The 27,041-nt window shown below is 41.1% G+C and overlaps 1 protein-coding gene across 9 annotated transcripts in view; it reads right to left on the reverse strand.

Moving 5' to 3' along the window:
* HECW1 (HECT, C2 and WW domain containing E3 ubiquitin protein ligase 1) overlaps nucleotides 1–27,041 on the reverse strand; it is a 348,636-nt gene that overhangs the window by 109,667 nt on the left and 211,928 nt on the right. For all 9 annotated transcript variants that reach the window (XM_074945295.1, XM_074945292.1, XM_074945293.1 and 6 more), the window contains 2 exons: nucleotides 1,609–1,751; nucleotides 336–436 (listed from right to left, as the gene is read on the reverse strand). In XM_074945295.1, coding sequence (XP_074801396.1) covers nucleotides 336–436; nucleotides 1,609–1,751 — 244 coding nt within the window. The remainder of the gene's footprint in view (nucleotides 1–335; nucleotides 437–1,608; nucleotides 1,752–27,041) is intronic.

Here is a 27,041-nt window from a genome sequence, read left to right on the forward strand (position 1 = left end):
CTGGGTGGATAGGAGTAAGCAGAGCTACTCCCTCCCTGGAGTAGGTGATGTGGGAGTGTGAAGAACCTTAACTCTCCCGGAGTCATTCTAGGGGAGGAGATGATCCTTTAATAGTGTAGGCCAGCAGTAAATGACTTCACACTCTAGGAGCAAAGGGAAAGCAGGGCAGGGATTGTGCTTCTGCCACGGGGGGTAGCTTATGTACTATCCTTTGCTCATGACCCTGCCTAAAGACCCAGTCTAGCCCTAAAAGAATTCAAGCCTCTGTAGGTGAAAAGAATGTAAACAAAAAATTCAGCTCTCTGTAAATAAGGCATTACTGAAGAAGCCAATACCTGGATGGATAGAAGAAGTTATCTCAAACCGAAACTGCAGCTGACCGCTGACGTGATCTGTTGGAAGCCTACGTCCCAGAGTGTAGCTGACAACCCTGTCCCTGTAAGAAAGCAAGTACTGTTACAGAGACTGTAAACTCATCCAGTATCTACAGCGAATGGAGAAAGCTGCTGTATCCTTCACAAACACTTGACATTTTCAAAGGTGATTCACACTGTATTATTTCAACCTGCAGTGCGGGCATGTCTGAGAGCATGAGGGAAGGAATAGCTGGGAAGCGGGGGCCAATGTCTCCAACTACAGTGGAAAGATTCAGTTAAGTTAGTAACCCAGGTCTGCTGGGATATATGTGGTGGCAAGTCTTCCCTGCCTGATGATCTGACCATGTCAAACTCCTCTTCAAATCCCTGCATTTCCTTCCCCTTTCCTTCTGTATCAAATTCAAGCTCTTTGTCTTTGCCTTCAAAGTCCTGTACAGCCTGACTCCCCTTACCTGCTTCTCTGTTCTTGTTTCTTTTCTGCTCTCTTCTTCGCCCTTCGAGCTACTCAGCTGACTGCCCCTTCATGTCTTCCTCCCACTCCTGTTTCCATGCCGTGATACACCTAGAGCACATCCCTGGGCAGTCATGATGCCTGCACCCTTTCTTTCTTCCAGTCCGTCTTGAAGACACACTTTACCCAAAAGTCCCACAACCCCCCTCAGAGAAGAGTGAAACTAGAAAAAAGATGATCTGCTCATTGCCCCCATCTGAAGCTTAGTCAATGTTTGTAAACTACTGAGCATGAAGAGTGTTAAATCTGTATGCCTTCTGGAGAAGCACATTTTAATTTCCATTTGGTGCTGCATATGCTCCCAGGGTAGTTTTATGTACATTTATAACTTGAATAAATGAGATTATTCTAGTATTCATGTAAACCTGGGGATTGTGTATTTGTTGTCTGCGTACTTGTAGATATGTCTTTCACTGAGTTTGCTTGCTTCAGGGAACCATGTGTAGAGACAAAATAAAGCAAGGTTTGGGACTCATCAGAAAACAAAACCGTTGCACTCAGCAAGGACTTTTACTGGAGAGTCCTAAGTTTATAACAAGGAAGTAAATTCTAACTTAAACCAGCATCATTAATCAGACAAATCCCTGTCAAGTAAGTAATTTCATTTGAGCAAGATTATTTGATTATATCATGCTGTTTCAGCCATGGATTTTGCTCTCCTTTTCACAGTGGCAGTGTGAGCCTTCAGTAACACAAAAGTCACACAGATAACAGATTTACCCTATAGCATGTCTCTCCAGCAGGCGTTGCACTGGCATGGAAAGTTTCCCCAAGAAGCGTTTAATGATCGGCCGGCTCTTTGCAAACTTGTCCTTAACTTCTATTTCCAGAACATCCGTGGGAACGGAAACAAAGCTGAACTGCTATGATAAAAAAAAGAACATGGAATAAGTGGCTTAGGCATGTGAAGTTCAAGTTTACTAACACAACAGGAAGCAGGTTCATAGAACCAGGACAAAACCAATACTAAGGGAACATAAGAACATAAGAATGGCCATACTGGGTCAGACCAAAGGTCCATCCAGCCTAGTATCCTGTCTACCGACAGTGGCCAATGTCAGGTGCCCCAGAGGGAGTGAACCTAACAGGAAACGATCAAGTGATCTCTCTCCTGCCATCCAGCTCCACCCTCTGACAAACCAGAAGCTAGGGACACCATTCCTTACCCATCCTGGCTAATAGCCATTAATGGACTTAACCTCCATGAATTTATCCAGTTCTCTTTTAAACCCTGTTATAGTCCTAGCCTTCACAACCTCCTCAGGCAATGAGTTCCACAGGTTGACTGTGCGCTGTGTGAAGAAGAACTTCCTTTTATTTGTTTTAAACCTGCTGCCCATTAATTTCATTTGGTGGCCCCTATTTCTTATATTATGGGAACAAGTAAATAACTTTTCCTTATTCACTTTCTCCACACCACTCATGATTTTATATACCTCTATCATATCCCCCCTTAGTCTCCTCTTTTCCAGGCTGAAAAGTCGTAGTCTCTTTAATCTCCCCTCATATGGGACTTGTTCCAACCCCCCTAATCATTTTAGTTGCCCTTCTCGGAACCTTTTCTAATGCCAGTATATCTTTTTTGAGATGAGGAGACCACATCTGTATGCAGTATTCAAGATGTGGGCATACCATGGGTTTATATAAGGGCAATAAGATATTCTCCATCTGTCTATACATATAAGGGCAAGAAGATATTCACGGCATGTCTATGTGGTGATTTAGTGTGTGGCAAGCCAGCGTGCAAGTCTACAGCACTCTGGCCAGACACGTAGTAACTGTACACACGGATCATGCCGCCCCTGCACAAAAAGTTCCGTAGTGTGCTTTGACCTACTGCTATTTGAAAAGGGAGAAGATCACAGTGCACTGTAGAACTGTTAGTGTGCAGTAGCACGGTCCACTTAGTGCATGGTGTACTGTAGATTCACACCCCATCTTACCATGCACTAAACTACTGTACAGACAAAACCTCTATTAAAATGTGCTCTTGGATCCCAGCGTCCAAACCTGTAAGATACAGAGCCCTGAGTCAGAGGGGCTGAGTAGGAGCAACTCACAGGAAATGCTCAACACTTTGCAGGATCAGGCCTCTACAGTTTGCAGGGAGTGGATACTAGCAGGAACTATGCACATTAATACATTTGTTATTTACACTCCAGTAATGCTCCACAGCCCTCATCAGAACTCCATTGTGGTAAGCATTTTACAAACAAATATCACAGTAGCAGTCTCTGTCCTAAAAATTATAATTGACCCAAATACATTGGGCCAAATTTTGCATTTCTCCACAAATTCAGTCCCAGTGAAGCCCTTACTTTCAGAAAAAAAAGAAAAAAGAAGTTGCAAGTAAATACAATTCTGCTGACAAACAATGTGAATATCTAGGTGTAAGACATATAGTAATAATAGTATAATATTGTCCAAGAACACTGCTTTTGGAAGTGTGAAAAATGATGATAGCAATTTACTCACAAACCCATCGTGTCTCCCATGCTACCCCAATTCGAGGTGTTGGCTTCACCACCCGAGAGTCTGTAGTTTTCATTTTATCCAACGGACAGGTACAGAACAGGCAGAGACACAACCTCCACATCACCTGCCTCCACAGTGTGCCTCGGCCCTAAATTGGCAGGACAACTCCAGAGCAGAGAGATTTGTTTTCATGCCCCTTCAGTGTTTCATCTCTTTGCCAAGACTGCAACGTCAGTGACAGTGCCAATTGTGGTGGTGCTTTTGTGCCGTGGACCATTGTCTAGGAACCAGAGTGATACTATCAACTTATTTCACACTGGCCCCCCAAGAGTCATCAGATATTATTAATTCTCTAGGCCAGATCTGAGTCAGTGATCTCAAAGAGAAGGGTGCTCAGCTACATATTTTTCAATCAAGTTTACACGTGTACATAGCACTGTAAAAAGCATTTGGACAGTGCTAAATGCAAACTTGAGAGTGGGGGGTAAATTTCAAGCTGGAGAGCATGCACACTTTCCATCCCTAGGACAATCAGGGAAGCTGCACCAGAGGGGACGTTGGCCCCTGTGAAGAAGAGCTTTGAAAAACAGTCAAGGCTCAGTTGGTGCCCTAACAGCAGACACTGCCCAGGAGGAATACCCAATAGCACGTCTCCTGGTGGAGCTGCCCTTGCCCTTTCCTGGATATTGGAATTCACTTCTGGGGCAGTTCAGCCTAGCTCTGATTCCTACCAGTGTGGGAGTGGATGGTGACTTGCCCCACTGCACCTCTGCTCCAAGTGGATTTACTGCTTTTAGTCAGTTATAAACAAAGGGAGGGAATCTCATGGTGGTATATAAATGGCTTTGAATGAACATGGGACTGTTGCTTGATTTTACCTAAAAGGCCACTGTCCACACAGTATCAAAGTAGCGTATTAAATGAGTCCTAAGGTGCCTGAAATAATTATCTAACACTCCCACTGTCAATGGCAATCCAGGTTATTAAGGCTTGAAGTTAAGCGCAGACTTAAGTACTTTGCTGAATTAGAGCCTGAGTACGCACAACTTCTAATGAAGTCAAAAGGAGCTGCACGTCTGACAATGAGGTCTTCAAGTTACTCACACGTGAGCAGCCAGGATGTTTGATCAGCAAAGCTGCAGTGTGCATATGGCAAGAATTGCAAATAAGCAGAAAAATAAAACTAAAAGAAGTGCTAGTACATATTTTTGTCCACACTTTCTACACATTTTCTGCAATATATTAGAGAAGAGAGTAAGTTTTGCAAAGCAGAGATCAGCAGTATTCCAGGCATATTGAAAACTGTATAATTCTTTGTTATTATTATTATTACTATTGTAACCGCTTGATATAGCCCCAAGGCAACTGGCTGCTCCATGACACTCATAAGGAATTCAGAACAGGGGAATTAACCAGCAGATGAATGACATTATAGTAAATGCCTCAATTTGTCATTTAATAAAGTTGTAAATGATTAGGCTGTTGACACTTTCAATACAAAAAAATCTCCAAGGAGTAGAACATGTGTGCACACATGCAAAATAAAGATCAATCATTCTTAAATGGAAAGTACAAACTGCATTAATGATTTAAATGATCCCCTCGTCATTAACCCTTTGTGATATTGCGTAAATCTGACGTAAATCAGAATTAACATGAAAATATATTTCTTTGACTTTGGAGTGGAACCAATCCTGATAGTTCCATTTTTATTCAAGGAGAAAAGTTAACGTTGTACAGGCGCATTAGCAGTAGCTTTGCAAGGGTAGGCAATGAAGTTAGGAGCCTAAATACCTCTGAGGATCTGGGCCATTGTGTGTTGGGTAAGGTGTGTTGAAAGCAACTCAGGGAAGTAACTCTATTTGCAAGGACAGGCACTGGTCTGAGAAAAAGTTAAGATACAGTGAAGTCCAATCTATCAAACAATATTTTGATCATGTTAGGGGACAACCATGCCATAATCTGGTCCCCTGGCATGACTGTATTTGTCGTACAGAGGGCCTCTTCTGACTCATAGACTTTAAGGCAAGACCACCATCTAGTCCGATAACCTACACATCACAAGCCACAGAATCTCACCCACTCATTCCTGTAATAGGCCCATAACCTCTGGCTGAGTTACTGAAGTCCTCAAATCATGATTTAAAGACTTCAAGTTACAGAGAATCCACCATTTACTCTAGTTGAAACCAGCAAGGAACCTGTGCCCCATGCTGCAGAGAAAGGTGACCCCCCCCCCCAAGGTTTCCGTTAATCTGATCTGGGGGAAAATTCCTTCCCTACCTCCCTAATATGGCGATCAATTAGATGCTGAGCTTGTGAGCAAGACCCACCAGCCAGATACCTGGGAAACAATTCTCTGTAGTAACTCAGCACCCTCCCCATCTAGATTCCCATCTCTGGCTTTTAAAGATATTTGCTAATAGCAGTAGCGGATCGGCCACATGCCACTGTATACAATATCATTTTATCATCTTCTCCATAAACTTATCAAGCTCAGTCTTGAAACAAGTTAGATTTTTTCCCCCCACTGCTCCCTTGGAAGGCTGTTCCAAAATTTCACTCCTCTGACAGTTAGAAACCTTCCTCTAATTTCAAGTCTAAACTTGTTGGTGGCCCGTAACTTAAATAACTGTTCTCCCTCACTGATGTATTTTTAGAAAGCAATCATATCTCCCCTCAATCTTTGTTTTGTTAGGTTAAATAAGCCAAGGTCCTTAAGTCTGCTTTATAAGGTAGGTTCTCCATTCCTTTGATCACCCTAGTAACCCTTCTTTGCACCTGTTTCAGTTTGAATTCATTTTTCTTAAACATGGGAGACCAGAATTGCACACAGTATTCCAGACGAAGTCTCACCAGTGCCTAATATAATGGTAATAGCACTCACCCATCTCTATTGGAAATACCTCCCCTGTTGTACCCTAGGATTGCATTAACCTTTTTCACAGCCACATCACATTGGCAGCTCATAGTCATCCTTTGATTGACCAATATCCAGGTCTTTCTTTTCCTCTGTCATTTGCAACTGATAAATCCCCAGCTTTCAGCAAAAAATTTTTGTTGTTAGTCCCTAAGTGCATGACCTTGCATTTTGCACTATTAAATTTCATCCCATTACTCCAATTTTCAAGGTTCTCCAAATCTTCTTGTATGATATTCTGGTCCTCTTCTCTTCCAGAAATACCTCCCAAATTTTGTATCATCTGCAAATTTTATCAACACATTCCCCCTTTTTGCCCCAAGACCGATCCTTAAGGAACTCCACTCGCAACCTCCCTCCAGCCTGACAGTTGACCTGTCAGCACATAGTCTCCCCTTTAACTAGTTCCTTACTTACCCTTCATTTCTCATATTAATCCCCATCTTCTCCAATTTAACTAATAATTTCCTATGTGGAACTGTATCAAAGGTTTTACTGAAATACAGGTAGATTAAATCCATTGCATTTCCTTTGTCTAGAAAATTGGTTAACTTCTTCAAGAAAGAGATCAGGTTGGTCTGGCACAATCTACCTTTTGTAAAACCATGTTGTAGTTTATCCCAATTAACTTTACGTCTTTAATTACTCTGTCTTTCAAAATGTGTTCTGAAGCCTTGCATACAATTGAGGTCAAACTAACAGGCCTGTAGTTTCTCAGATCACTTTTTTCCCTGTCTTAAATATAGGTACAATATTTGCATTTCCCAGTCATAAGGTATGACCCCTGAGTTCACAGATTCATGAAAAAGCCTTGCTATTGGGTTTGCGATTTCATGTGTCTTTTAATATTCTTGGATGGAGATTACTTTGGCACCCTGATTTGGTCGCATTAAGCTATTTGAGTCTGGCTTCCTCCATGGATGTGACAATTTCTACTTCCATATCCTCATTTCCATTAGCCATCCTGTCACTTTCCCCAAGTTTCTCATTACTGTTCTTAAAAACTGAGGCAAATATTCATTTAGGTGTTGAGCCATACTTAGATTGTCTATAATCTCCACCCCATCCTCAGTACTTAGAGGTCCCACTTCTTCTTTTCCTGTTTTCTTTTAGTTTATATGGCTAAAGAATCTTTTACTATTGGTTTTTAATTTCCTTTGCAAGGTCTAGCTCTGCTGGCTTTTGACAGTTCTCACTTTATCCCTACATCTTCTGACCTCTGATCCATCCATTATTCCATTCCTTCTAGGCCTTCTGCTTTCTCTTAATAACCTGTTTGAGATGCTTGCTCATCCAGTTTGGTCTTCAACCTTTCCCTATGATTTTTCCTCTTGCTTGGGATACAGGCTCCAGATAGTTTCTGCAACTTTGACTTAAAGTAATTCCAAGCCTTCTCCACGTTCAGATCCCTGAATCCTTCAATCCCAACTTCCCTAACTAATTCCCTTGATTTTTTAAAGTTTGCCCTTTTGAAATCCAGGGTTCTAGTTGCAGACCTATTCTTATTTATTCTTCCATTTAGTTTCAACTGAACTAACCTATGACCACTTATGCAAAGGTTGTCCTCTACAACCAGTTCTTCTGTGAGGTCCTTGTTATTTAACAATTGGGAATTTAAAGTCTTCCATAATCACAGTAGAATTAATTTCATTTAAATATTAAAGATGTCTCTATTCATATCCAGATTGGATCCTGGGGGTCTGTAGCAGACCCCAAGCACTATTCCAGAGGGTCTCTGTTAACTTTCTTACCCAAAGTGATTTTTGATCCAAACAGATTCCGTTTTATCCATTCCATCACTTCTAATTTCTTTAGTCTTCTTCATCATTAAAATACAATGCTATTCCACCACCTTTACCTTTATTTCTGTCTTTCCTGAACAGCACATAAACTTCAATACCTGTACTCCAGTACACGTATATGAGTACTATTCCACCATGTTTTTTTATCTCTATAATACCTGGTTTCACTTCCTGCACCAGTAATTCTATTTCCTCCATTTTGTTACTCAGTCTCCTGCATTGGTGTAGAGACATTTTAGTTGTTTCTGCTTGGCTTCACGCAGATTCCTTACGCAACTAGGTGAAGTCATTTTACTGCTAGTATTGCCTACCTGACTGTTACTCTCTTTCCTCTTGTTGTCCATTCTCCCACCCTCTCTTGTTCCTTTCTCCATTGCTGTATCCTTTCTTACTTGATTTTCCTCCCACTCAACATTAGAACCAGGTGTGGCAATTAGATGAGCATCTCCCTAGTTTAAAGGTCTCTTAATCAATTGTGCCAACTTCCTTCCCAGCACTCAATTTCCCTCCCTAGTCAGGTGGAGTTCATCGCATGATAGCAGTCCTTTCTCTCCGTGAATGCTTCCCAGTGGTCAAACACCACAATGCCCTCCTTACAGCACCATTGCCTGAGCCATCTGTTGATCATCATAATCTTGTCTTGCCTTCCCTCTTCCTCTCTAGGCACAAGTAGAATCCCACTGAAGATCACGGGAGCCTCCATTTGTTTAAACATCTTCCCCAGTCTTGTGTAGTCTTCCTTGATGCATCCCAGGGAGAATCTAGCAGTATCATTTCTTTCTATGTGAAGGAAAATTAGTAGATTGTTTCCTGCTCCCATTAGGAGCCTCTTCAGCCTCAGGTCCACATCCCATATCTTAGCTCTCGGCAGACAACACATTCTTTTCTTCTCTTGATGGTGTTGATGCAATTCTCTGGCTTTCCCCCTTCTGTTCTTTCTGGCTGCAAATGGTCTTGTCTTCTGTTCTCACTTGCAATCTTCTGTAAGTCATCCTCTATCCTCCTAGGGATCCGAACCGTGGCTACCTCCATTAACTCTTTCCTTCTCTTCTTCCTTGCACTCCAATCTTCTGTTACTGTTTGCCTATCCCCTTCATTTTGCACCTCAACGAGCCTATTCCTCAGCAATATTTCTCCTTTGATGGCCAGTCTTTTCCTTGGCCTTGTTCTCATAGTCACATGCTTCCACTGACTACTTTCCTCATCCAGCAGGTTACTCTCACAATTCTCTTGTCCAACATGCATCTTCAAGTCTTGAGTTTTCCCTTCAGCCTCCTGTCTCCTTTCCTCCAACATCTGCTCAAATCTCCTTCACAACTCAACCATAGTTTCTAGCTTCATTTCCAAACCTCAGATCTTCTCTTCTGTCAGATCTATCAAGCAGCACTTCCCACAAACAAAGCACCTTTCATGTACCCTTTCCAGAATAATGTACATCCTGCCGGTCCCCAATCACAAATGCCAAACTCTCCTTCTACTTGCAGAGTACAATGCTTTAAGAACTATAGTGGCTGTAAGGAGTAATTGCACTTTTGAGATCTGGAACATTTTGGCAAAAAATTTTGCCAGAAGGAACCAATTGCCGCTGGAGTTAAAGGAGTGAACCCAAGAACAAAAGTGGGGTTGGTGGTAGCTTCCAAATAATGACCTATTTACTGTGCTAACACAATTCATTTTTGTTAATATTTGCTACTGTGGTTCTCATCCAATTAAGGTCAATGGCCAAGATTCGCAAAAGTGGCTAATGATTTTGGCTGTCTCAGTTTTAGGGCACACAAATTGACACACCTTAACAAGGCCTTTTGAGTGTAAGAGCTGTGCACTCTCCTTCTGAAAATAAGCCCCTTTAAGATGTCTCTAGTTGGGCCCCTAAAAACTGAGACATCCGGAATCACTAATCACTTTTGAAAATGTGGGCCCTAAAAGGTATTTAATTAAAGACAAGATTGACATATTTGGATCTGGAAATATAACAATACCAAATCCTAACTTACACCCTATTCTTAACTACTGCCACCCTTCATGCTGACCCCTTCATCTTAGCTGGTAACCTTGCTGATCCCTTCACCTTAGCTGGTAACATTTCTTGCAACCCTTCTGATGGGATGATTTTGCATTACCCCAAAACTGGCCCTTTATATCTTTGAAGAGCAAGAAGGACCATGAGTTTTGTGGTCTCTTTCAAAAGGCAACTCCTATCAGCCAATATAAAATGCTAGTAACTGCTACTGGCTGTAATAAGTATGATGTCTTTTTGTTGGTCTAGTATTTGCAAACTGTCACACAAAAGCAACTAGTCTGCTTTTTTTGTGAAGCAAAGATGACAGCTTAGGCTGCATATCTATGAATAAAAAAGAGCATGATTATGAATTCTGCGGTACCCTTGGGTGCACACTGAATGATGTTGCAATGAATAATTCATTCCAAGAGTGCTGAGAGAAGGCAGCTATGTGATCACAACCTGAAATAAAAATTGACTCTTTATGCAGGAAGATGCCGGTTAATATTGCTCCCACATGTGCCCACAAACCGCTCCACTTTTAACCTCAGCTATAACCCGAAGGGATTCATTGTAAGAATAATTAATTTGCTATCTTCAGTGTTACTAACTCACAATTTTTATTGTGAGTTGCACAATATTTGGTGCTTTTCTTAAAGCCTCAGCTCCTGGAGTCGCGTGGTTACATGAGAATCTCTGCTTTCATAGTAAGTTTCTTTCCTTCGTGGCTGCAGAGAGCCAAAACTGGGACTTAGGCTCCCTGAGTATGGTGCTGAAGTGTCTAAGTGCTTTCATGGATCCCACCTATACCCTACAAATCACAATGTAAATCATTTTTACAAATGTAGCAGAATATCTTGAAATGCTCACACAGCCTGTATTGTCCACAGTTTCTGCCGGCACGTATTCCCAGGGACCCCTTCGCTAAACAATCTCCAGTCCTTGAATCATATCAACAAAGAAAACAACAGTCAATATTTGCTATTGGAGTGAATGGGAAAATATGTATTCCAGCTCACAGCCTGACTGCCAGCTAGGGGAGGGTCTAGAGTGAGTGAGGGGCATGGAGGAAGGAATACTTATCCCCTCAAGGAGTGAAGCAGTATCCATCTGTTTTGCAGTCACTACTGCAGCCTCAGGATTAGACCAATACACTACTCTAATCACATTCAGTTCCCAGTAGGGACGTTTCAGTCAAAGGCCTTTTACAAACAGGTAAAAATAGATAGCGCTAAAAAAGCAACACAGGTCTTTGGCCAGAATATCTGTTGTGAATTGAATCTGTCTTGAGTAGTCTATTTATAGATACTTGCTAATAAAAGTAAGAGCTGAGTCTTGTTTTCCTTGTTGATATTGTTGTGATTTATGGAAATTGACCTGCACAGTGAGTGCTGGGTTATATGCAAGCAACGGAGTTAGAAAACATAAACATTCAAAGCAATTACAATTGTGCAAACCCAACAATTTTCTTCTGGTGATATTCATAAGTTTGAACTAACGCAAAGTGTCACCATTTCCACCAGCAAACTCAGCTTTTTGCAGGAATTTCATCATTTTTGTAGCAAACTACTGGAGTTTATACCTATGAACACTTCCTTTCATTTTTGAATTTGTATATTTAGCACTTTTATGTAGCTCTTTGGACTGTACCTAAACAAAATCTTCATCAAGACAGAGTGAAGGCTGTAAATAATGTACAAAGAATCTCATTAGAACACTGCAGAGCAAAAGTCCAAAAGATTGGGACACTCTGTGTTAAAATTCCACCACCTTTTTTTCTGCCTCAGGATCCTGCTGCACTCTGCAATGGACTGAGGTTTTCCGTCCAGATCCTGCAAACACTTGTGCACATGCTGATCTTTAAGCACCTAACAGTCAATAAACCTAATTATGTGCCTTGCATAATGACAGGTTTCAGAGTAACAGCCGTGTTAGTCTGTATTTGCAAAAAGAAAAGGAGTACTTGTGGCACCTTAGAGACTAACCAATTTATTACCAACAGGAGAGTGGGGTTTTTTTTGGGGGGGGGGGTGTGTGGGGGGAGAAAACCTGGATTTGTGCTGGAAATGGCCCACCTTGATTATCATACACATTGTAAGGAGAGTGATCACTTTACATAAGCTATTACCAGCAGGAGAGTGGGGTGGGCGGAGAGAAAACCTTTTGTAGTGATAATCACCCATTTTTTCATGGTTTGTGTGTATAAAAACGTCTTCTGTATTTTCCACAGTATGCATCCGATGAAGTGACCTGTAGCTCATGAAAGCTTGTGCTCAAATAAATTGGTTAGTCTCTAAGGTGCCACAAGTACTCCTTTTCTTTTTGCTAATTATGTGAAAAGCAGTTGAGCTACTTGTTATGTCCCAGATCCTGCAAACATGCACGTTTGTTTAACTTTAAGCACATTTTTAACAAGGAAATAACAATGCATATGCTCATGTCAGGTCTCCACAGTCCTCTGTGAGGAATGAATGAAGTCTTGACCTGTTTCAGAGGATGAGGTGCTCGGTAGTTTTTGGACAGTATATGTAGAATACATCAGAAAATGGATATTTATTAGCATATTGCTGGTGAGGCTTCTGACACATATCGGGAGGGTGAATTATATACCTTCTCCAGGGCTAATGCACAAAAGGAATAGGAAATTACTAAACCATGAAATTTTTGAGATACAAAATTTTATCAAATTTTTAAGGCTTTCCAAAAAGTGAAACCAAACTAACCAACCAAACAGGAAATAGTTCCCCCTCCCTTATTCCGTAATTCAAAAGTGGCTGGATGGGTTTTGCCTGTGATTTTAGTGAAACAACGTCAGTACTACATCAGTTAAGCAAAGCTCAAGGGAAGTCACAGATTTCAGCACTACAATGAAACACAGCTGCAGACTTGGGGTTAAAAAAGCAAGGAAAATGATTTGTTTATTGGTTGTTTATTGATTTGGACACAGAAGAATGGAGGCTATTTGAAAAGGAACAAGAAGATTTTAAAATCACTGCTAGAATACAGTAATTTTACTTTTCATTCTATAGAGCCATCTGGACTCCAGTAAGAACTCATGGACTCAGATGTTTGTTGGTCATCTGATTCCAGTAAACATTGCTCTAAAAGTATGAAGAAAATTACTTAGTTTCTTAGAAGAAAAGTTACTTAGGCTACCCGAAGGGATTGCTTGTCTCACTTGTGCTGAAGGCTGGCCCTGAGAATATAGCCACTACCTGGTGTGTGAGTGAGTGGATAGCAAGCAGAAAATAAAATCTACACTGTTCTAACTAACCTGATCCACTAACTACCCATAATGTTGTGTCAGGCAGGGTGTGTTGCTTTACATGTCACATCAGGTATGACCTAATGCAAAATGACTGATGCAACTTGAGATAATGGGCACCCGCGGCAAAGCATATGGCAGATTGCCATGGCAGAGTTATGCTTTTTCCCTTCTTCTGCTGAAAAATTAATATTAAACAAAACTGGCTAAAATCTACGGGCACATTAAAAAGCTGGAACTTCAGAACAAGTTGATATATTTGTTCTTTGATGTCTTGTGCAATTACTTCCATTTTGGCAATGGGGTTGCATCTCTGCAGAACTCTGATTGCTAAGCAAAGATGGTGCAGTTTTTTAAAAATGTGTTCCGTTCATGCTTGAGGGTACATACACTGGAGGGTAGGGATAGGATACAGAGGGATTGGGCCAAAATAAATCTGTTGAGGTTCAACAAGGACAAATGCAGAGTCCTGCACTTAGGACGGAAGAATTCCATGCACTGTTACAGACTAGGGACCGAGTGGCTAGGCAGCAGTTCTGCAGAAAAGGACCTAGGGGTTACAGAGAAGCTGGATATGAGTCAACAGTGTGCCCTTGTTGCCAAGAAGGCTAACGGCATTTGGGCTGTTGTCGGAACATTGCCAGCAGATTGAGGGATGTGATCATTCCCCTCTATTTGGCATTGGTGAGGCCTCATCTGGAGTACTGTGTCCGGTTTTGGGCCCCACACTACAAGAAGGATGTGGAAAAATTGGAATGAGTCCAGCGGAGGGCAACAAAAATGATTAGGGGGCTGGAGCACATGTTTTATGAGGCGAGGCTGAGGGAACTGGGATTATTTAGTCTGCAGAAGAGAAGAATGGGGGGGATTTGATAGCTGCTTTCAACTACCTGAAAGGGGGTTCCAAAGAGGATGGATCTAGACTGTTCTCAGTGGTAGCAGATGACAGAACAAGGAGTAATGGTCTCAAGTTGCAGTGAGGGAGGTTTAGGTCAGATATTAGGAAAAATCTTTTCACTAGGAGGGTGGTGAAGCACTGGAATGGGTTACCTAGGGAGGTGGTGGAATCTCCTTCCTTAGAGGTTTTTACGGTCAGGCTTGACGAAGCGCTGGCTGGGATGATTTAGTTGGGGATTGGTTCTGCTTTGAGCAGGAAGTTGGAATGGATGACCTCCTGAAGTCCCTTCCAACCCTGATATTCTATGATTCTGTGATTTGTTAGACACTTCTTTTCTGTCTCCTGAAGAAATGTACAAATCAGTAGGAGGGGAAAATCAGAAAAAATAACCCCAGAGCAGGGGGAACAAAATCACATATGAAACTTTTTGGCTCTTCAAAAGTATATTCTTCTAATTTGGCTCAGGTCAGTAGTAAATGAAAGTCATTACAAGCTGATGGCTGTATTGGGACTGGTGTAAAATGGGTTGGTGATCTCAGTCTAGCTTCTATTGCACAAATGCCTATATCACAAAACCCACCACTGCAACTAGCACTAATTAGCATTTTTGTTGGCAGTCTCACCAGAGATGATAAGGACTGGAGGGATGCGGAGACTGATTTGAAAATCCACCTCCACTTTTCAACAGAGGAAGCAACCACAGAGTGTGATGGGGTGGCCTGCCCCTTCCAGGGTCGGAAGCCTTGAGCTGGCCTGCGCCCATCTAATTAGCCACTTGGGATGGAGTCTAGGATTAATTAGCAGAACCAGCTGGGTATGGAGGAGCTGATTCTCCTATAAAGAGCAGCTGGAAGCTTCAAAGAAAGGAAGCAGTAAAGAGACTATAGAAAGTGAAAAAGGCTGCTGCAGGGAAGACCCTAAGACTAGAAGAACTACTTCAGCTAGGAAGGGCCTGGTAGGTAGCCTGGTAAGGCAGAAAGGACCCTGAGACACCAAGGAAGTTTGGGAATGTGCCTACCCTAAGGCTGGGGGGAGACATTTGTGTTTAATTTTTAACTAGACCCTAAGGAGGGCTGTTGTCAAAGAACTCATGAACGCCTATTTGGACTTTATTTGTGAGGAGAGGAGAAAGTGAAGCAGGTCACCTGCAGAGTGATCCCTGGCTATGAGGGGGCGCTCGGGAGGCAGCTGGCCCAGTTTAACCAAACCACGATACCATGGCCTGCAAGAAGAGTAGAGTGCACAGCCTGCCATGATGGAATGGTGTTAATTATGCACCATGAAGAACCCTCTGGGTTCTTGGGATCAGAGGGGAGAAATGGTTTAACCCCAGAGAGCTAAAGAAGTAATTTGCTTATAAATATATTCATATTTAAAACAAGTGTTTAGGAAAATTGAATACTATTGCAGAACCTGTGTTTGCTGAGAGCTGCCATCTCAGTGCTACAGGACTGTCTTGCCCTTCCCCCAGCTGGACAGAGCAGGGGGGATAGAAAAAACAGAAATGCCATTCCAGTGGCCACGAGCACAATCATCAAGGGGAGGGAAGCAGAGCCAAAGTGGAATCATTCTCTCCCGTACCCATGGAAGCCCCCTCACATGAGGAGCACGTGGTTGGGGCTCTTGGAGTAAAGGGATGTAAACGGACACTGTATGGGTCTTCACTGGGGCAACAACATGTCCTCTTCCCCCCGAAAAAGCCATGGGAGTTTTAAAAACCATTAAAAATACTGTTCTTTAAAACAACTTTGTACTCATCTGATTTTGATGGTTTCTAATGGGACTCTGCTTCAAAATCCTACCTCAATGCCTCAAAGTGGTGCAGCAGTGACACTAGCTTCTCTGAATAGCAGAGTGTATTCTTGAGGAGGTTCAACCGTGCTATTAAGGTGTCAGAATCAGGGCCGGCTCCAGGCACCAGCGTTCCAAGCAGGTGCTTGGGGCGGCAGTTAGAAAGGGGCGGCAGTTAGAATGGGGCGGCAGTGTTTCCGCCGCCGCAGCAATTCGGCGGCAGCTTCTCTGTCCCGCCGGCCGCAGTGGCAAATCGGTGGCAGCTTCTCCCTTTTGCTGTCCGCGGTGGCAGTTTTTTTCACTGCTTGGGGCAGCAAAAACTGTAGAGCCGGCCCTGGTCAGAATACCAACCCAGGGAGAGGACAGCTGTCCTCCTTCCTGAGATTGAGTGCTAGCTAAGTTGAGGAGGTAAACATGCCACTGATGGCATAGCCAGCAGATGGATGAAGAAATGGCTAAAACAACACAAATAAATGGGCCCCAACTCCTTGTGCGCTCCTCGATCTGTTCTACAATGGTGGTGGGGAGTTCAGTCGACGAGAGGCTGTTAAGAATTTCAGGGGACAGAAAAAGGACTGTCCTCTCAGTGTGCACCTATAACTGCAGGACACTAATAAGAGACGATTCAATTTACCATCTCATGGAGGAGAAGGCAAGGACAGCCTGTGACATAAAATGAGTATCTAGAAGAAAAAACATTTTGCTGTGTTTCTAAACACCACGGTACAACACTTGTACCGTAGCTGTGTTTGCCATTGCAGATCTCCATGCATGGATTTAGCTGTTGGCAATATTTCCACATCGGTGAATTTGCCAAATATAGTCATTATCCAACCTATTCCCAGGATTATTAATGGATTTTTATTGGCATGTACTTTGTACTCCATATGTCATCTTAACGCCTATTCAGTCTAGGACATCTTTCTTAAGATAAGAAAATAACATTACCTCAATATTTAACATATTTCTTATAGTGAACATGGGGAAATACAATTTGATACTGAGGTAAACTCATCTATGTAACTTAGAAAAACTGAGAAGATTTCAAGTTCTTCCACTGTTCTGATGCCAAGAAATGTACAGTAGTAGTTTATTCCTCAGTAATTTAAAAAGGAGGGGGTACCTTTTATTGTACACATGAAGATCTTTCGATCATACATGACAGTCAGATCTTGGATGGATCTGAGAACATAAACTGACACTTTAAAATACTCACTGGGGTTCTGATTCTCCTCTCACTTGCACTGGTTTTATTCCTTGGGCTTCTATAGATTCACATTGTTGAAACTTCAGGCAGAATGAAGTACAGTGTGTCAGCTACTGGGAGATTCGTGTGTACGTGCCAGCTAATCCACACACATACTGAGCAGGGGACCTGTTAATGGTCTTCAAATATGTTAAAGGCTGTCATAAAGAGGATGGAGATCAATTGTTCTCCATGTCCACTGAAGGCCGGACAAGAAGTAATGGGCTTAATCTGCAGCAAGGGTGATTTTGGTTAGATATTAGGGAAAACATTCTAACTCTAAGAATAATTACATACTGGAATAGGGTTCCAAGAGCAATTGTGGAATCCCCAATATTGGAGGTTTTTAAGAGCAGGTTAGCCAAATACTTGTCAGGGATGGTCTAGGTATGCTTGGTCATGCCTAGTGTGAGGGGCCGAACTAGTTGACCTCTCATGGTCCCTTCCAGCCCTAAATTTCTAGGATTCTATGTTTACAGTAGTTGCCCTAACCTTGGCTTTCCTTAAAACACGTGAGAGGGGCTACTCTGCAGATACCTTGTAGCAAGTGTCATTTTCGGGTTTCAAGACTGTAACCTGCATTTTACTGCATGTCTGCTCCCTGACCCAACAATGGTTTGTGCATACACAAATTATTCAAACAAATGGATTGCAATGGGGATTTTGTGTGTGCTGCTCACGTATGGTACAGAACTCATGGTACACTTTAAATGCTGCCTTTGCAAAATACATCTGCACCCATTTAAAAGGGACATTCCATTCCATTCCAGGGGTTCAAGATAATTATAACATGAAGTCAGCTGATTTTGACGATTAACTCCTAGTTTGTATTTTTCACCAACATTATTTTCATATCTGAATAAACATGGTAAAAACCATCATGGGGGGAAGAGAGGAGAATCACAGAGACAGGCGTTTAATAATAATATAAAGGAAATGTGAAATAAATCAGAATAAATCCATTAACTCTGCTTAGAATGGATTTATGTACAAATTAGTTCTTTTAAAAGATTGTCAGCGTAGTGGATGATGAGTAGATAAATTAAAACATAGATGACAGGAGGAATGAGGCTCTTGATTTGCAGTTGAATATGCAATATAAGTAAACAGAAATTTTATCTGAGATATCTATCATACCAAAGGGAAGATGTAAGAAGAAGTAAATCTTAAAAGACTACAATTTAGTTTTGATGGGTGAGAACAGATTTAATCTTTTAGCTGAATATTTCATCACTAGGTTTTTCATTTCCAATAGTACAGTTAGTCAATTACATTTTTAATGCACCGCAACATTCACCGTCTCCATTATTTAAGGACACAGAAATGTCCACCATTCAAAACCTTCCTGTGCTTGTAATTATTGCCTAATACTGTACTATTTGTCTGAACTATACAAACTCATGGGGAATTTTTGTTTCTTAAGCAGCTGGGGCTAAATTTGGCTTGTTCCTGTGTGACCGCATAAGAGGAAAGATGGCAAAATGCACACCGTGCTGCTTCTGAGCCAATGTGGATAGCTATGGGATCCTGTAGCAGTGAGCTCCATTGGCTTAGCAGCTATATATTGTGAATATAATGAAATGTACATTATGACAGGAAGTGTAAAGTATCAGGGAAAAACAATTACTATAAATGCAACCGTAGCACATCCATAACTGCTTCAAAAATACTACGGTATTAAACAGTAGCAACACAAAGCATTGCAGCATCGCTACTGCAAGCTGCAGAGTTTTGGTCCATAACTGTGGAATAGTGTAGTACTTATATAAAGGATCTACTAGAGGACACTTTGCTCCCAAATTCAGCAGCAACAAAGAGCGCCCTTCGGCCAACTGAGCCAGCCCAATAGTGCTATGTTATCCTGAAGCACAATGTCTCTTTCGCTGGATGAGTCTCCCAGCGTATATCCAAATCCTGCTGAAGTCAATGAGAATTTTTCCGTTGACTGCCTTGAAAGTTGGATAGAGTCTCTATGCACAGACTTGCTATATGCCTATAATGAGCGTGCTGTAGAAACGAAAAATAGAAAAAGTTCCCCTGACATTAAATTCATGTGTTCTACAAAATTCTGAGTTAGTGGTTGATAGACTCGTTAAAAATGCTTCTTCTTTGGAGGCTTAGATAGCCTAGCAAGACTTCTCTTGTTTTATTAATAGCACATTTCAGGACAATGCCATTAACAATAGAAAAGAACTCATGGAAACATCAATTTCAAACACCACTTCCACAGTTAATTATCATTTCTTGTTCATTCCTCCATGTAGTGCCTACATATTTATTAGTATAGCACAGATTAAAAATACTTGGAGGACTCCTATGGGCATTGAGGTGTGAGACTTGCAAGAATTATATACTTTTTGGGGAACAGAAGTTGCAGTTAAATTTTATATCTAGCAGAATGACATATTAAAGCAATCTAATGTATTTACTTCTTGCTTTTAATCAGTTCCTGAAGGAAATCTGAGCTGTCTTGGGCCTTCACACTTCAATTATCATCAGATATTCAGAAATTACAGCTATACACACTACAACTTTTGCATACAGTTGAATAAATTTTGGATCTTTTCCATTTTGCTTGGCTGTTTGTTAGCAAGTGCTGTATAATGAGGCTACTGTACACAAGGCTTTCTGTATGGTGGGTGAAATCGGGGCACCATTGAAACTTTGGCAAAATTCACATTGACTTCAGTGGAATCAGCATTTCACCCCTTGTGTAGAAGCTGGACCTAAACTCTGTGGGGTAAAGTTCTTCAGTTTCTATGGCAGAAAAAAGTTCTGCAACAGATTTATTTACATTTTGAAATGGAGTGATTAACTGAATTAAATAACAAAATGAACAGTTGAATCAGTACCGTATCCCTATTGTTATTTATTTAGGGCCATGTTGTAAATCCCTTGCTTACTCTAGGATTATTCTTGTGAGTAACCTCTTGTCAACGTGAATAAGGGAGTCACAATCTGGACCTTAGATATTAAATTGAGTTTAATTTACATCACCCCAACATTTTCAGACGGCAAAATCCTGCAGATGTTTGTATTGACAAGCCCCTGGTTAGACCGTGGAAGTTGTCAGGATGAGGAAGCTGAAGGCTGTCAGCACCCCTGGAGCTTTGGGGAGCTGTTTGGATGGCAAGATAAGCACATTAGCTAGCTAATGTGTGATCATCAGTGAAATTATGTGATGTTTTAATTGGCATCTGTGGGTGATAACATCCTATTGGGATGAATGGGGCAGTTCAAACCTTTGAAACCTATTATTTCACATTGTCTGGAAGACAACATAACAATAATTTATACCTGAATCACACTTTCCAGGTTATATTTCTCACCATTAGCTCTAAAAACACTGACCAAAATTTTCATACCAGAATGCAAAAATTAGACTCCCTAACACCATATTTAGGCACCTAAGTAGAAATGGCCTGATCTTCAGCAGGACTGAATGCCAACAAATCCCAGCAAGTAAATGGGAGCTGCAGATGTTCAGCACTGATTTAAATCACATAGTTTTTATTTTGATGCCTAGTTATGGATTTAGGAACTTAATTTAGCCATCTAGATTTGACAATTTTGCTCAGAACTTTTTTTTAAATTAACGTTTTGATTCTGGAGCATAATTCTGTGGCCAGGGTAGATTCTTGGACTCCACAGCAAATTCTGTGCCAGGGAATCACAGAATAAATAGGAATGCTGTCCCCGCCCCCCACCCCTGTCTTTCTCTCTCATGAGAGGTGTCAATAAGAAGACCAAGGGCCTGAGCCACAGTGCCATCAATGGGTTTTAGATCAAGCCCTTATTTGATAAGGGTTTCATTGTAGTAAGGTCTGTAGCACACTGGGTGACATAGCATGGGATTTTCAAAGATTTAAGACTATAAATTCCATTGACCTTCAGTGGGACTTTTGATCTTTAGTCATGTAGGTGCGTTGGAAAATCTCACCCAAAATTATTAATGGAGCTCACAGTTTTTGTATGTTTTTTTAATAAAAGGAAACAATCTGCTGAACTGAACCAAGATGTTTAGAAGGTAGTGAGGTTAGTTGGGTGTCGACAAGACGTATTTGGCTAAATTATTCTTATAATAATTCTTTCCATTTATCTAATCCAGCATCCCTTTTACAACAATGATTAATAGCTATATTTATGCAGATCACTTAACCCAACACTAAAATGCACCTATCTTCAGAAAAGCAGCCACCATTTTGCACCAAAAATACGTAATTAAGACAGTAACAACTAACAGACTACAGGTAGGTCAGACTGTGGGTACCCTAGTTATAGTTTGGCTGGTAATCTGGGCTCAGACATCCTTTTAGAACTATAAATTACAAGGACCTACGATTTATGTCTTATCTAAGAGATAACACTTTCTACCAGCTTAAATACACCGGATGGAGGTAACAGCCAATTTTTAGTGGCATATGGATGGGTGCCCATTCCTGAGACTCTACCCACTCACTGGTAAATAAACAAAACACTCACAAAGCTAGCTTAACCAAACTGCTGTAATTATTAAGAAAGGAATATTGTAAATATGTCTTATATTAAAGTCTGAATGGCCCCGAAGTACTCTAATTGCAAACTGAGAGCATTTTCTAACCATGCCTGGGAAGAGTGAACTATTTCTTGAACAAGTATTTTTTTCATTCAAGCTTGTGATTCCCAATCATTCCAAGTTCTTTGAAAACAAAATAAAAACCCTGTCATTGAAAAACCTGGCACTACTGCTCCTCAGAATTAGGTTGATGAAGGCAGACATAGGGACCTGGTTTTATTTAAGTCTTGCAGTAAGATTTGTACTGACTGCGTGATAAACTACTTTACAGCTTGCTGTCATTAAAAACATATTTTGAAAGGACCTCATACAGAGAACATGATGCCAGAGGCATCTCATTAGGAGAGATGAACATAATCAATATGCATCCCACCTTATTTCCATTCTAGTAGGGAGAAAAAAGATTTATGAAAAGAACATTCTTTCATAGAATCATAGAAATGGAGGGTTGGAAGGGATCTTGAGAGGTCATTTAGTACAGCCCCTTGCACGGAGGAAGGACTATTCCTGACAGGTGTTTGTCCAAACTGTTCTTAAAAACCTCCAATCATGGGGATTCCACAACATCTCTTGGAAGTCTATTCCAGAGCTTAACTGACCTTATAGTTAGAAAGTTTTTCCTAATGTCTAACCTAAATCTCCCCTGCCACACATTAAGCCCATTACTTCTTGTCCAACCTTCAGCGGAAACAGAGAACAACTGATCACGATCCTCTTTATAACAACCCTTAACAAATTTGAAGACTGTTATCAGTCCCTCCTCAGTCTTCTTTTCTCAAGACTGAATATGCCTAGTTCTTCTAACCTCTCCTCATAGGTCAGGTTTTCTAAACCTTTTACCATTTTTGTTGCTCTCCTCTGGACTCTTTCCAATTTGTCCATATCTTTCCTAAAGTACGGCACTCAGAACTGGATGCAATATTCCAGTTGAGGCTTCACCAGTGTCAAGTAGAGCAGGTCAATTTCCTGCTGTGTCCTACATATGATACTCATGTTAATACACCCCAGAATCATATTAGCCTAATTCTCAGCTACATCACATTATTGACTTATATGTAATTTGTGAGTCATAAGAACATAAGAATGGCCAAACTGGGTCAGACCAAAAGTCCATCTAGCCCAGTATCCTGTCTTCTGACAGTGGCCAATGCCAGGTCCCCCAGAGGCAATGAACAGGTAATCATCAATTGATCCATCCCCTGTTGCCCATTCCCAGCTTCTGGCAAACAGAGGCTAGGAACACCATGCCTGCCCATCCTGGCTAATAGCCATCGATGGACCTATCCTCCATGAACTTATCTAGTTCTTTTTTGAACCCTGTTATAGTCTTGGACTTCACATCATCCTCTGGCAAAGAGTTCCACAGGTTGACTGTGTGTTGTGTGAAGAAATACTTCCTTTTGTTTGTTTTAAACCTCCTGCCTATTAAGTTCATTTGGTGACCCCTAGTTTTTTGTGTTATGAGAAGGAGTAAATAACACTTCCTTATTTACTTTCTCCAAACCAGTCATGATTTTATAGACCTCTATCATATCCCCCCTTAGTCATCCCTTTTCCAAGCTGAAAAGTCCCTGTCTTATTAATCTCTCCTCATATTATGCTGTTCGATACCCCTAATCAGGGCTGGCTCTAGGCACCAGCTAAGCAAGCTGGTGCCTGGGGTGGCGCTGTTGAAGGGACGGCACTCTGGCTGTTCTTGGGGCGGCAGTCCCAGCGGCAATTCGGCGGCAGCCCCTCTCCATTGTTTCCCGTGGCGGCACTTCGACGGCAGCTCCCTCCAGTGTTCCTGTTCACTCCGGCGGCGGCGTATTCAGCAGGTTTTTGTTTACGTTTTTTGCCGCCCCAAGCAGCAAAAAAAAAAAAAACAGAGCTGGCCCTGCCCCTAATCATTTTTGTTGCCCTTTCTGAACCTTTTCCAATTCCAATATATCTTTTCTGAGATGGGGCGATCAAATCTGCACACACTATTCAAGATGTGGGAGTATCATGAATTTATAACTTCTGTAACCTTCAGATTATTTTCAACAGTACTGCTGCCTAGCCAGTTATTTCCTATTTTGTAGTAGTTGTGCATTTGATTTTTCTTTTCTACTTGTAATACTTTACAGATGTCTTTATTCAATTACATCTTGTTGGTTTTAGACCAATTTTCATTTTTTTCCCCACAGGCTTCCTTTCCATTTTACATACTGTTAGTGTGATGGAACCACTTAACCGTTAGTGTCATAGAACTTTGCAGACTACCAGGTAGCTTCATGCTTGGGACATGTACAGGACCTTACATGGGACCTGATTCTGATTATATACCAGTTTAAGTCAATTGAAATCAATGGTGTGAACCAGGTGTTAGATCAGAATCAAGCCTTTGATCTCCCAAGGATTAAATACAACATATACAGAGAAACCAACACTTATGACTAATCAACTCTAAAGGCAATTTCCTGTCTTAACCAAATACTTTAAAAAATCTCCAAGATTTCAGATATAATAGTGTTTGGTCCTCATGAAGACTTTTGAGAAAAACAGGGCTTTGACTTCATTCCTTATACCAGGGATAAATTTGGCTCAGCCCTTTCAGCAAGAATGTTTGCTACGCCCTTGGGACTGACACCTCTCTGCCTGAAAGGGGAGCTGAGACAGAAAAAGGAGGGGAAAAATAGAGAAGAGCTTATTGCAGGTTTGGGGCCAATGACTTCACAATGTTTACAAGATAAGACAGTACAGTAAGAGCCAGATCCTCAGCAGGTGCAAATATGGCAAATTACAACAGTCTATGCTATTATATCTATCAAATCTTTGTTGAGAAGCAGGAAGAGATGGACAGAGTTTTTGAATATGAGCACCAGTGAAGTGGGAATTAATATGGTTATTTACACATGACAATACAGATATAAGATTTTTTCAGCATTTCTATTACCAACATATTTGTATTGTTGCAATAACAAATTGACCATCATTCCCATAATCCTGTGTGCAAAATACTGCAGTAACAGAATTTCATGTTGTGCCTCTGAGAACATGTAAAGACACAAATCGGCTTTTCAGCTGTGACAAGAGATGTCACCTTGGCTGTAGGATGCCTCTGTGAACAACCCCATGTGTGACAACTCTTTCACTTCACTCAGAGCCCTACTGCAGGTGTCAAAATGCTGTATGCTACTCCCAAATTTTAATAAGAAATTTCCATTTGCTTGTGCCCTCTCATATAAAGCACTGCAAAACAGATCAAATTAGGAAATTTTTAACTCATATCTATCTGTAACTTGAGCTGAATGGTTCTTGAATGAAACATGGAATAGCAAATATTATCAATATTACTTCTGAGACAGATGGAAAATTCCATGTGGGAAAGTTATCCTTTCATTTATTACTTTAGGAACTAAAAGGTCTCACAAATTTAACACATGATGTCCCTCCATGTTACATTTAGACTTGCTTATTAAGTGGCAGATTCATAAAATCTAGACTAAGTAGAGAAATCCCCCTGACTACACCCTTGAAATTATTTATTCCAGAAAACACATCATATTTCCTGTACTCATTAAATGTGACACAGCTATTCTGTTTTCAACAGAGTAGACTATGGGAATTTCTCTTATATAAGGCTATGTCACACTTTTTAGGAAGTTACTCCTTTTTTTGAGACACTTAAGCACCGGCACACTAGATATGATCATTATTGCCACTTTTCAGATGCAGACAGTAAAGAATTTTACAAAGGTAGGTAAATTTTGCCCATTGTTAACCACAAACCTATTGTTCCTTTTTAAGGCACTAAACTGGAATTTAGCCAATCTGTGTTCAATTCCTGACCTGACTAGATGTTTCCTGTGTGACCTGGGGCAAATCACTTAAGCCAAGCTTTTCAACGTAGCCAGTGATTTCAGGTGCCTCAATTTTGGGGTGTTTAAAGGCAGATACTTTAAAGGGGCCTAATTTTCACAAAGTTCTGAGCACTTATCCTCTGAAAAATCAGGGCCCTTTATGATGTCTCATGCTGGCCACCCCAAATTTAAGCTTTCTAAAATCATTGGTTGCTTTTGAAAATCTTGGCCTTAATTTCTCTGTGCCTCAATTTTCCATCCATAAAATGAGGTAACACTACTTTCTTTCTCCTATCACCATTTGCCTGTCCAGTCATTTAGACTATAAACTGTTCAGACAGGGACTGTCTCTTTATGTTTATACAGCATGAATCACAATGGAGCTCGTGTCTTGACTGGGATGTCTCAATGTTATCAGAATATTAATAATACAGATGGTTAAACTGAGGCCCAGAAACGTTGCCCAAAGTCAGCACAAAAGCAAAATTGGTAATATAATCCATATCTCCAGACTCCCATTCCTGTGTCCTGTGCTATAGCTCTCACATTAATCAGACACAGAGCTGTAAGTATACCTCTGCCTGTAGCATTCTTATTTCTAAGCTAGAAGCTACTGGGGAAAAAAATTCACACTAGGACATGGACTCAAAGCTAAAGCTGACAGTATGTGTATAGGGGACCAGAAAGATTGCTGCATCAGTCACTAGGGGTGCAAACTTTGCAAGAGAAATTAAACCAAGGTCCTTTCTGCCTTTCCCTAGTGGCTGTTCAGATGAAAGCTGAAGATCCCATGAATACTGTCTAAAAGGTAAAAGGTAACACTGTCTACCTGGCTAAAGCCAGGAACACATGATGAAATACCAGTTTGTGTGTGAGCTAATGATGGTCACAAAATGTCGATCAAATTTTCTTTGCAAAGCAGCACAGTACCAAGGCCAAATTCACAGTGGTTGCAATCTCTCTCAAGTTCACAGAGTTGCAGCTGTCTATACCTGTGGTGAATTACATGCCCAGTATTTAATTCATCCCAGAGCACTGTGCTCAGTGATATACTAAGTATAAAAAGGTGCTATACTGCATGAAATCTAAGCGTACTGGTTAAATATATGGAACAACATAGTATATATCCAGGGAACATTAGGGTACATGAATGTAAGTGAGTGAATGAATCATTTCCTCACAGTCTGCATGTGGATAGCACCTACAAAATTTGAGCCAAATTCTGCTCTCGGTTAGTTATGAGTTTGGCCAGGCATAACAGCTGATTTAAGACCCCATGATGATTGATGAATGATTTAAGACATTTATAATGACTGCACAGTCCTCTTCCCCTCACTCAACCCCCACCCTGAATTTTCAGGTGAGGTGAGCAAATATC

Source organism: Natator depressus, chromosome 2 (assembly GCF_965152275.1).
Source record: "Natator depressus isolate rNatDep1 chromosome 2, rNatDep2.hap1, whole genome shotgun sequence".
Lineage (NCBI taxonomy): Eukaryota > Metazoa > Chordata > Testudines > Cheloniidae > Natator > Natator depressus.